A 13,349-nucleotide genomic window follows, 5' to 3' on the forward strand; every position below is an offset into this window, starting at 1 on the left:
ACTTCATGTCCAGTATATATGCATTATACATAAAGTAACAGTACCCACAAGCTAATTATTATTTGTACATATATAGTACATGTACATGTACTATACTTAGTTATCCATAACATTTTAAAACTTTTTAAAATTTAATGACCTACAAAAACCGATAAACTAAAATGATACACATTTACAATTTATTTTACTTTCTTTGCAATAAAAGGTTTATTGTCGAATAAAAATGGTCATATTTTATAATTTCAAAATGAAAAATAATAGAAAAAGAAAATTCAGTTAAAACCAATCCTGATTAAATAATTCCCCATAACTTGCATTATAAAAATATTAATATTCATTTTAATAAAATATGCATATTATGCAGTTTAACTACCAATTATACTATTATTTACAGTAAATAACAAGGTAAATATAATTGATTTATCTCTGAACTGAGGATTTTTAGAATTTTATTTAACTATCGTCCATATCTTCAGTAAATATATTTTCCTTCTTGTTAGTATAAATAGCTGTATTATTATATCAAATGACAATATCCAATTGAAGGAGTCGAAACCAGTTCTGAATATTGTTAAATTATGTGGATTAAATTCTACATATTATTTTTTATTTTATTAATCAATAGATACACAAAAACTTTATTTACCACAAATAAATATTCAACTGAAACTCATTGAATATGCTGACATCGATATAATATAGTCATATTATTACCCCAGCAGTGTCTACTGAAATAATTTTCTTTATAAAACCTCGTGTCATTGTATATTTAGTTTAAAAGAGACCACTGTATGTACAAGAGAATGTAGTTTCCAAGTGATAAACAAAAATTGGTTAGTGCTTATAAATAAAGCTGTCGTATTGTACAAGCGGCCTATTCTGAAAGCTCAGTGACCTGTATCTTTCCATTGAAGAGTGGAGGCCTCTTTCCTCCGCCGTGTGCCAACTTGGCTGAATAGCACCACATGAGGGGCGAAACCACGTACATAGATTAGGGTGGAGCAAAAACTTTCAACTAACACTACTAGATGTATTTTTGAAACGTATTTTATTAATAATAAATTTGTATTTAGCCTGAATGAATACTTCAATTTTCCATATTAAAACATATTTCATAATTTAATAAAGACGATTGCAGGGCATGCTAGACTGATCTACTGTATTTTAAAGTTCATATGTGCACGCTGTAAAAATACTCAATGAAAACAAACCTAACCTGAAAATATTAATTTTACCGAAAGAGAAAATTTAAAATTTTCCGTTTTGAAAGTGCAAACATATAAGTATGTACTACTAAAATTAATGAAATGCCTAATGTAAACCGGTAATTCACTGAAAACAATTATTTAAAAAACACACGTTTTTACTATTTACCGATTTATTTATTTGGGGATGGTGAGGTGGGGGAATATAAGGTCGTCTAGCTTGAAGTTGTTTGGAGGAAAGAGTTTATTGATCGTTGCGAGAATACAATATTTCTTAAGTATAGATGACAGCGTGAGATTATAACCTCGAATACGGATATACCAGTGAGATCGACTTAATCAAGAGATTGATTATATTAATGAACTGAGAGACTTGATTCGAGTGGAATAAAGGTTGATGGTCATGCGTGGTAATGTGTCAGGTGATGGACTCGATGAGTTAGTGATTATTCATGGGCTGACCTTCCAATTTATACAAATGCAGTACATAATAATATATTACAAGAGATATTGTTGCAATTAACAAATCGTAACAGACCCTACTGATCTAGTTATGATTGAGGAAATGCTGACAATCATTATCGCTCTATTGTTTTGTTTCGACAACAAAATATACGTATTAAATTGTGTCACTAATTTATTTGAATGCTGAGTAGTATGATCGCTACATTTATATTATAATTAATTGGGGTTGTAAGTGTAAGCGAGAGCCACCCCTTTCAGCCACAGTATTATTAGAGTTCAAAGCGGTATACGAACCGGCTGCCCTTGAAGTTTATCAAGTGAAATGGGCAGTCAATCGCCCCTAATTGGAAAAAGTAATCATTGATACAATTTAATCTGCCTACATGAAGAAAACTCAGTGACACGATATTAATACCGCGATACTGCAATTTCTATAATAAATATTTTCTCTCTTTTTTAAATTTGACAAATTTATTTAGTGGTAGGTAGGTGCTTTGAGAATTTAGTTAATAAAACATATGTTTTTAGCCATTTTATGACTACAAATTTTATAACATTTTATATTTAATACAACTTATCCTAATTGATTAACGCGACACGCAATGTTGTTCCACTATTTCATAATCAACACCTCAACCACTTTCAGTCCACTGCTATATGAAGTTCTCTATCTGCCTGCACGTGTCTTGTTATTGCGAATTCATTGTACGTATTTCAGGTAAACATGATTCAATTTTCGATCCAGAATGTTTTCGGTGGCTTTTATTTATTTTTTGCACCAACGCTGGCTGAGATGGTAAAGCGGCCATTTTTTGAATAAATATTTTAAAACCATGGGTCACAGGTCCGAATGAGTGACTGGTCAAAAAATGCAATGCAAATACGTAGTTTTAATGTGTATCAGATCCAGTGTAAGGGTTCAAGAGGTTTGCTAACAATTATTTCACGTAAAACTTATATTAATATAATTTCCACTATGTACATATTCTTATGCTCCACTGAGGAGTTTTTTTAATTTACCTGTTAGTCACCCTTTTAACATTAACGGGATGATGTACCTAATTTGTCCAGTGATTTTTTTTCAAGTGATGTATTATGCTGTATATCTTCACTTCGAAGTATTTACGTTTACATTATAATATGTCACTTTTATTTTCTGCCTTATGTACATAATATAACTAAGTGCTAAAAGTTTTACCGCCAATCTAATATTAAAGATAATATTGTAGGTATTGTTTTCCGTAGGAAATAATTTGAATGAAAATGACAAACAAAAAACCTCCTCTTTGTGATATCACCATAAATGCTTTTCCGTTCCACTCATCGAAGCATTTACTTATAAATATAACAACAATAAGTGGCTTCGGTATTAAAGACAATGAAAAAGAAAAACTCACCTAATAATTGCTTCTCTGATTGAGCCCTCAGCTTGTGCGGCATCTAGAGAAAATAAACAGAAAATAAGCCATTGATAATAATATACATTGAGAATATGCTGAATAAGCCAATACATGGTAGATCTTGATAATAAGTATGAAAAAAATGCTTGATATTAATTTATATGGACTTTGTGTAGGTAGATAATGCATTGGTATACTTTGAAATTTGGCGACCACGATTGCTGAGTAGTTAACGCCTCGTTGATAATGTCATAGATCCCATGTTCGAACACCATTTATAACACAATAATTACAAGTTAAAAAGAACTTTTTATATACCACGTTTTTAAATTTTCTGTTGAATCATATAAACTTGATAATTCTATGTATTAATAATTTAGGACAAATAAGGCAATTGTCAACAAATCATTTTTTCGCTATTTTGCAACAAACAAACAAATATAGAATACTGAAATGTCATTTTGATTTCCATAGTGACGTACGTATATATTAATAATTTAGTTGCTAGGAACACCCCCTTAGCAACCAATAATAATAACTTTTCATACAAAACAGAATTAACTGAAAATGAATTCAATTCTACTTAAATATGGCTAAAAGTATTAAGAGAATGCATTGTGATCGTGTTCTGATATATTCTAAAAGTTTCAAATGTCTAGCTGGTCGGGAAGTTAGTTAAAAATCGATTGCAAGATTTGTACTGGATAAACAACCACCGGACAAACAAGAATACGAGCTAAGAAAAACGTGGTAAAAATGAAAGAACTGATATTGATATAGTCATAAGCCAAATAAATATTATCGATCGAATAATTAGAGTTAAAAATAACAATGTAATAACATTTTAAATGTACTTGATTAAAGCATTCGTAAATCATTCTGCCAAAGCTCGTTGTGATAGTGATATATAGTTAAGTAATGAGTGTGTTAGGTAGAGCTTTTTAATGAAAACAGATCACGCGAACATTCGAATTTGAATTTTTAATTACAGCTTTATCTGCAGTGATGAGCAATTTCCGGGAATCGTGTTAAGCGGACCATCGAAAATTAGTTTAGTGATGATTCGTTTTAATTTAGTTTGAGTTATCCGGAAAATGGTTGACATCGAAATGGCACGGAGGTAAATTGGTAACCGAGCACTTTGAAATACAAACCATTACAGTTGTAGCAATGTGATTGTTTAAATCATCTTTAATATTTAATTATGATAGATTGAAATACCTACAACAAAATTTAATACTATCATAAACATGTCCTTTCACATTGATTTAAAGTACCATATGAAATTTTAAAAGTTTTTTTGGTACCTATATGTTTTATAGTTAAGTATAGTAAACAATCTGATTCATAAGAGAACATCTAATATTTACGTCATAATATAATTTAAATTGAGATCAGGTACAGAATATTTGATCTGATGTTTGCGATATAAAATACAGAAAAATTGAGAAAAAAATGATTCATTAGGTACTACCTATATAAACATATAAAAATGGCGTCACTGCAACAATAGAAAATAATAAGATAAACTTATCTTAAAAACCTATTTCCTCTACTTGTTTCGTATACATTCCCAGGATAGAAGAGGATTTTGTAAAGTTTTCGGATGAGCCAAAGAAACGAGAGTGCGGTGAAGAGTCCCATAACAAATTTAAATTGCCGCCGGGCCGCTTTAAAATCGCGTACTATTACTACTATTATAAATGTACTATTTCATAACCATAGATACATAGATTCCCACTAGTAAGGAAAATGTAAAAGAGGGTAAACCAAATACCAGTAACAAAAAAAAATACGTTATATATCCGATATAGACGAGTGTAAAGTAACCTTTTTCCGAAACCATAGATCGAAAGTTTGGACCCCGTGTCTGGCAAATACACATGTTGTTTTTTGGTTCTAGGACGATTCAGCGCTGGGACAACTGGCACAGTTGCAGAGCTTACCTATATTGAATGATAAACTTAGTTTTCCTAGTAGCCCTTTGTTATATCCTATATGATGTTTTACATATGAGACTATTCACTATATTATGGTCAATGTTATTGACACAAAATTTATATATTATGTTTGTATGAGATTGTATGGATGAGGATTTAGATATGTATAGGTATATAATATATACATATATATTATATTAGGTGAGTTATATATATTATATTAAGCGAGTTTATATGTAAAAAAAAAAATTGTTAAAATAATGTTATAAAAGTATGTACCATGTAAGAGTATTATTAAAGGCTAATATCTCATTAGTTAACTCGATTAATTATTTTTCTTAGAATTGACGATTTACACCTCTTGAGTGTAGTATTTTTATTGTTATAAAGAATAATGACCTATTATTAGGTTTGACGATTTATTATAATAATATGCTACCCAGTGTATTGTTATTAATAAGATAAGGTTTTTACTAATTAGGTTTTTTACTGAAACTTCAGCTATTCATAATTTGTTTATTGGATTTTTTGTAACCTCTGACTAGATAGGTAGGTAATGGAGTTTTTACCTACTTTATTGTATTGATTTACTATATAAGGTAGAGTTAAGAGTGTTCGTTGTCAGTGTGTGTTTGCCTTTGGTGAGTATACACGACGCCTGAAGGTGCCAAAAGGCGAAACCCGGGTCGCAAAAAACGACCTAAATGGAATAGTATAGAGCTTGAATCCATTAGAATTTAAATTCAAATTCAATCAAGTACATTCGGTCGAAAGTATTAATATATATTTAGTACTTGGTGAAAGTTGAAATATGAACACGTAAATAGTGATTTTACTGTGCATAAGTTTAAGTTCCAACGAGAAGAAAGTTTTTTTATTTTTATATGAAACATCAGCCATAATAATTCTCAATCCGCAATAAAAAAACATTATATTAAGATCAAAATCAATTAAAACTACTAAGCAGTATGTATATAGAAGCTTATTAAACTTCCTCGTTTACTTTATGTAACGAATCGTAATGAATGAAATAAATCCAGGACATCGTCCGAATGGGTTGAGTGAGTGAATAACAACAATTTATCGTAAAAACGATTTCGAGATTATGTACATTTTTCAATTATAGATAAATTGATACCTACCTACGAGGGTGGGTCAATAATTCCTTAGAAAAAAGCATTAAAACAGTTTTTATTTTTGTATTTTTTTTTATTTCTCAACATAATCTCCTTGGAGCTCAATACACTTGGTTAGACGTTTTTCAATTTTTTTTAAACCGTCAGAAAAATAAGTTTTCGGAAGGTCCTCAAAATAAGCATTTGTCCGATCGATGACTTCTTCATTTGAAAAAAACGTTGTCCACTTAGCCATTTTTTTAAGTTTGGGAAAACGAAAAAGTCACTGGGGGGGCTAAATCTGGCGAATACGGTGGGTATTCGACCAATTCGAACTTCAATTCTTCAATTTTAGCCATTGATCGTAAACATGTGTGAACACGGGCATTGTCCTGATGAAAGAGGATTTTTTTCCTGTTTAAATGAGGCCGTTTTTCTTCGATTTTGTTTTTTAGCTGGTCCAATAAAGATGCATAATAATCCCCTGTTATTGTTTTTCCTTTTTCCAAATAGTCAACGAAAATAATTCCACGTGCATCCCAAAATACAGTAGCCATAACCTTACCAGCTGATTTTACGGTTTTCGCCTTCTTTGGACATGGTTCGCCTTTCGCAATCCACTGCTTTGACTGTTCTTTCGTCTCGGGAGTATAGTGGTGTATCCATGTTTCATCTACAGTCACAAAGCGACGAAAAAATTCATCCGGATTGCGTTGCTTGAGCGACAACAGGGCTTTAGAGCCCACCACCCTATTGCGTTTATTGTCGACTGTGAGCAAACGCGGCACCCATCTTGCAGAAATTTTTTTCATGCCCAATTTGTCATGTAAAATAGAAATGACGCTACCTTTTGAGATCCCTGTAACCTCAATTATCTCACTCAACTTTAATTTTCGGTCACTTAGCACCATATCGTGGATTTTATTGATCATTTCTGGTGTAGTCACCTCTACAGGACGTCCTGAGCGTGGTTCATCCTTTGTTATAAATAGTTGCAAGTGAAGGAGCAGATATGCCGTGAACTAAATCCAACTCATTTTTTATTTCCTTTGCTGTTAACCCTTTTATATTAAAATGTTTAATAACAGCTCTAAACTCAATTTTCTCTATTTTCCATTTTTCCATTTTCCACAAGCAAATTTTTTTTTAAATGTACGAGAAACACACAACAACCCGACCAATCTGATTGAAACTTCGCAGCATACTGAATCGGTAGTGCCGCTGCATGAAAACAAACCGCTTACAGTACTAGTCGCGCCACCTGTCGGCTTTTCTAAGGACTTATTGACCCACCCTCGTAGTTTGAAAATTAACTGTAAAACTATAAATTATTCAAAAATATGTTACTCCTATTCGAGTATATTTTAATTATAAAAATAACCAGTAAATAATAATAATATTCAACGAACGCATATTTTATAATGGGGTCTTTTAAATAGTAGGTTAATCTTTGTTTTTTATTTGTGTTTTTAGATTAGCATTGATTATTAAAAACTCTTTAAAATGTAGGTATATTATCAGTAAAATGTATTAAATTGCATCTTTAGCATTTTCATGTTTAATGCCTGTACACCCCGCCCCCCTCTTAAATTCAACAATTCTTACAATGAAATTGATACACGTTCTGTTTATAATGATTTTACTAAATATAACCTTATTGATAGTGGGAAAATATTTTCTTCGTAATAAAGTTTTTTTGTAAGGCAGCTAAAACAAAGCGTGCCTAGGAGATAGATAACTTACACTCACGATAGAGGTCAAGTGGTGACATTCGTAAAGAATCACTCGACTGAAAACAAAAAAGATTTAACCAAAAAAAGAAGTAGGTACGTGCAGGTTTATATAAAGTAGTTTAGTGATATATCTACTTAATATTATATTCGAATAAGAGAAATATCTTTCTATACCATTCACTTTACCATCTCAATAGTAATCAAAGCAATACTTACATACATATGATTGTCACCTTATCAATCTGTCACATGTTCTAATAAATAGTTTGTTGACTCAGATTCTAGTTAAATACCTACTTATATAGATCAGTGTTTACATACAAAAATGCCACGAAATAATTTATCATACAACAGTATAAAAAGGATTTCAAGTTATACACATTTATATTTTTATAAAAATCGATGTTTTTTAAAATAAATATGAAAAATATTAAAACAATGATTTAGTCAAAAATCTAAACGTTAAAAAATTGTAAACTTAATAAACTAAATTTTAATAATAAATATAACCATAAAATATAATGTAATAATAAGATGTGACCCTGCAACGAATACGCATTTTTTTTTTACAATTGTAAGTTTATCTTGGAATTAAAAAAGAAACTTTTTAATGTTTTCAGATACATATTTATTAATTAATACAGTGTTGAAATTGTAAATTATCAAAAAAAATCTCAAATTGCAAGCTTCGTATTTTTCCGCTTGGTTCTCTGTTAGCATATAGGATCCCCCTTAATCATGATTGCTATAATACACCGTTTCGCATGCGTTACCAATGCAATATTACGAGTTCTATAGTATTATCATAAAACGTGGTTAAGAATTTAAAATTAATAAGATCGCAATAGTGTTTGAAAATTACGCACATAAAAGAATTTTTAAGTAGATGCACAATGTAGATTTAGTTTTTATAATTAGGTATCAACATATGGACTGTTATATTCACATTTTGTTTATAACTAGGTTTACTTTTTTATTATTATATGAAGGTTTTACAATAATTCTAAAGTAGCTCGTAAAAACAACGGATAATGTAAAAGGTTTTTACGTGTTTCTTGAAATCATAAAGGTCTTTTGAAAATGTTTCGCGAAATAAATAATTATAAAAGCTCTCGTATTTCATTGTCGAGAGGGCCCATTGCTTTGTCGCAGACGTACAAATTATGAAATGCCTTCTTTGTCTCCTATTTTTGAATACTTACTTTAATTGCCTCTTCATACTCGTGATATTTTAAAATTATTTTCAAGATAATTATTATAGCAAATATCTCAAATCGCGATTTTATTAGCATGTATTCTTGTCACATTTACATAATATGGAAAACACCGTAAAATTAATTAAAATTTACAATACACGGGTATAAACATCTAGATAAAAAAATGTTAAATTAATTAAGTAATTATTTAAAGTTAAATTAGTGTTTAAAAATAAATTGTTTCACGACGCCCTTACTGTGTAAAGATTTTTTCGTGGCGCTCCCTAAAAATATCAATTAGTGAGATGGACGATCCTATTTTTTACCACGGAGTTTTTCATGTTATAGCATAAAATTTTAAAATTAATTTCTTTTTAATATTGTAACATTATGATCTATTCCGGAATCGAATCCGGAGCCTCCATATGAGATGCCAGTGCCTTACAAATTAGACTACGACAGACGATACAAATTAGACACAGACACCCTCATTTCCCGTTATTTGGTCTCTGTTAAAGCTAAACCAAGGTTCGCAGATAGATTCGTCTAGCTTTACACTTTACTGCTGGGCTATTCTAATTTAGGGGTGAAGGTTTAGAGATGAAAGGCTGGTTGTAGATTGCTCTAGTGAAATGAGGAGAGTGTTTATTAACTAATAAATAAATACAATGATAATAGCGAAGTTAACAGGGCCGTGTACCATGCGGTGATATATGCTTAGTCTGAGATGTTTTGGTAGAGTGTACGTTTCCGTCAATCGTCCTTCGCTATTTATTGAAATCAATATTTAATAAATTGCGACAAGCTAATATTGACGTAGTTCACAATTGGATAATATGATGACTGTCGCACTGCAGCAACTTCGCGGCGTTTCGCTGACAAGGACTGGGGTTGTCGACCCTCATCGACGTATGTCACATTTGCAAAATGTGCTGACCGTAGATGGAGTGCGATATGCGATACTCGTGTAACTCACTGATTATAGCGTTGTTGCAATCGCGCTGTCAAAGCCTGGGGTTGTTGACCGCCATACTAACATATCATTTATCTCAAAAGTCAGTAAGAAAGGTGATAAAAACGTAGATTTTTTTAATACTTACATTGTCCTCGCTGTTCTGCCCATCTCCTCGTCTCAGGGATCCTTTTTCTGGAACGCGCCTTCTCAAAAGGGCGGGAACGCTTGCGCATTTGCCGCCCAAATCCGATGGCATGGGCGCCAGGCTCAACTTCAGCGACGCAGAAGACGGTGAAGGCTGTTCACGTCCAACAAACTGTCCAAAGAACTCCCTACACTCCATGACATCATCAAGACAATCACCGGAAGAACTCTGACTGTCCATTGCAGCAAGAGGTGGTATATTCACAATCTTTAACTGCAAACAAGTAGGCCTTATCGGTTTAGAATTAGATCCAGATTTCGCGCACGAGTTTGGAATTGAACTTTCACTTGAATTTAAACCGGAGTCATTGATATCTTCATTGGTTACAGTGGGACTATTTGAGGATGGAAAATTCATCGGCGAATTTCCCGCGTTAATTTTACGCGACAGTATATTCCTTCGTAAAGAATTTTCACTGATCGATGTCTCATTGGCTGACGCCTCGTTCGCCGATTCGTCCAGTAGTAGGTTTTCGTTAGACGAAGTGTCTTCTGTATTGCATGTGTGGTCGGAAGCTGCGGCGTCCAGTTCATCCGGGTCGACGGTCTGCGTCATGACGCTCTCTCGGCGCACCCAGACGTCGTTTCCGGTGGACGCCCGGATATATTGCTGGTGGCGTGTGTATTGCGACTGCCTTCTGCGTAGGCGCTCCCATGTTTCTTTACGCTTGCATTTGTTTGGGGTTTTTTCAACTGAAAAAAGAAGAAACCAAAAAGATTATCAGGCATGATTTATTAGTTACCATAATATTTATAATATTACTATTCAAACGACCAGCAGTGCTTGAAAAAAATGCCAAAAATGGACGTTCAGAATACGCTTCGTCAAGAATAAATCGCGGTAGCATTATGCCCAAATCATTTTCAAATGATAATATCATATATTATTGAGCTTTCTGATATATATACTTTTGATTAAAAGTTGATTTTTCGTGTTATTTTTTTAAAATTTTAAGTTCTATCGGGTTTTAAAAATACACCCTTTATATTATGCAGTATTTCTTTTTCAATATAATAATTACTTGTTAAAACTATAGCTCTTTCTAAATAATAATAATACTACTAATAATAATAATAATACTAATAATAATAATAATCAAGATGATACACTATAAGAAGCTCGACAGTACGGTTACATATACCTAGTTTTGTAATTAAATGAACACGAATTCAAAATACAAGTATTACCACAAGCTTAAAACTTTAACCGATAACATTGTCCGATAAATAATAAATAAGTTGAACTAATAAAAAAATATTTGTAGTTATTTTTAACGTTTTAATTGAAATATGTAATTGTTTTAGTTATAATGAAATACAACGTCAACGAATGAGTAAAATCTGAAATATCCTACTCTCATTCGCGAATATATGTAGTGAAATACAAAATTAATTACATAGTTGCATATTATAATATGTTCCTAAAACCATAATACACAAGTAAGGCCAGTCTGTACTGGTCAGATTTGTTTCGTTTTTAAAATATTGGCGATTCATGAAGCAAATATTATACGAGGAGCGTGATTTTGAGTTGAACACGAGAACTCCTCATTTGCTGAACCATTATGTTATTTAGCGAAATATTTCATGTTCCGTATATCCATTACCTATCCTAATGTGTTTGATATTTACCATAATATAAATATGTAGTTGTCAACAAAGCCTGGAGGGACCGCATAGTCGAGTTCAACTGCATTTCTGACAGGGTCGCAAGCGTGATACTTAAAATCAATGCTAGGTACCGCATTCAGATTTTGCAAGTATATGCTCCGACACAGAGCTATCCTGATGAAAAAGTGGAAGAGTTTTACGAGGAAATAACATCCTTGAAAAATAAAAGTAAATGCCACTTCAACATCATAATGGGAGATTTCAATGCACGTATTGGATCATACCAAAGAGATGACGTAGCGGTCGGACATTTCGGACATGGCTCAAGGGATGGTAGAGGGGACATGCTTGTGGAGTTTGCTGAAACCAACAATCTTCACATCATGAATTCCTTTTTTCAACATAAACCTACACGTAAATGGACGTGGAGAAGCCCGACAGGAAGGACCAGCGAAATCGATTACATCCTCGCTGACAGAAAATATACATTTTTAAACTGTAAGGTGATCAATCAGTTTAACACCGGCAGTGATCACCGGATGGTGAGATGTAAGATAAGATTGAACGTCAAATCAGAAAGATCCAAACTGCAGAAGAAGTCAAATGCTCGCGTATACATGCAGAACAATACTGAATTCCAAAATGAACTCAAAAATGCACTATCGGCTTTCTTAGATGAGAACGAAACCGTTTCCCTATCCAACGCGGAGGATATAACGAATATTATTCTACAATGTGCAGAAAAAACAGGCGTAAAAAGCTCAGAAGTTACACCTTCCACCAAGCTTTCGAAGGCAACATTGAATCTTATGGAGCAGAGAAGGAAAACCAAGAGCGATAGACAGGCGCAAAACGATATGGAGTTTTCATCACTTTGCAAAACCCTCCGAAGGAAGATTAGAGAAGACCTTCGTAAATTCAATGTAAACCTCATACAAGCAATTGTGAAAGCAGGCAGAAGTTTAAACAAAAACAAGCAATGCTTGTCGATAGGAAAACGTCAAATCACAGCACTAAAAGCAAAAGATGGTTCTATCGTCAGAAATTGGGAACACTTGTTAAGCCGAGTTGAAGAGTTCTACAGCGATCTCTACAGTGATGACACTGACAATACGACTATAGACTTAGATCTTCAGAGAAATGGAAATTCGGAAGACCATACTCCCGAAATTACATCCTGGGAAGTAACCCATGCTTTAAATTACATGAAAAGTGGGAAAGCCCCCGGGGAAGACGGTTTAACGATAGATATCCTCAAAAAAGCAGGAAAGGATGCAAATGAAGTACTTGCACAATTGTTCACAGCCTGCATATGCAAAGAGGATGTCCCAGAGGTATGGAAAAATGCCAGCATTGTCATTCTTCACAAAAAAGGTGACAGAGAAGACCTAGCAAATTATCGTCCAATAAGTCTACTCCCTATTCTCTACAAGACGTTCACAAAAATTCTCTCAAACCGTCTGCAAAATGTACTAGACGAGAACCAACCGAGAGAACAAGCCGGATTTAGAGGAGGATACAGCAC

The 13,349-nt window shown here is 32.8% G+C and overlaps 1 protein-coding gene across 4 annotated transcripts in view; it reads right to left on the reverse strand.

Annotated features, from left to right (window-relative positions):
• cv-c (RhoGTPase activating protein) overlaps positions 1-13,349 on the reverse strand; it is a 705,315-nt gene that overhangs the window by 397,178 nt on the left and 294,788 nt on the right. For all 4 annotated transcript variants that reach the window (XM_085957156.1, XM_085957154.1, XM_085957155.1 and 1 more), the window contains exons 7-8: positions 10,155-10,906; positions 3,068-3,110 (exon numbers count right to left, since the gene is read on the reverse strand). In XM_085957156.1, the coding sequence (XP_085813282.1) occupies positions 3,068-3,110; positions 10,155-10,906 (795 nt within the window). The remainder of the gene's footprint in view (positions 1-3,067; positions 3,111-10,154; positions 10,907-13,349) is intronic.

This window comes from Rhyacophila brunnea, unplaced genomic scaffold (genome assembly GCF_057557595.1).
Source record: "Rhyacophila brunnea isolate RB1 unplaced genomic scaffold, BYU_Rbru_1.0 scaffold_6, whole genome shotgun sequence".
In the NCBI taxonomy this organism is placed as follows: Eukaryota; Metazoa; Arthropoda; class Insecta; order Trichoptera; family Rhyacophilidae; genus Rhyacophila; species Rhyacophila brunnea.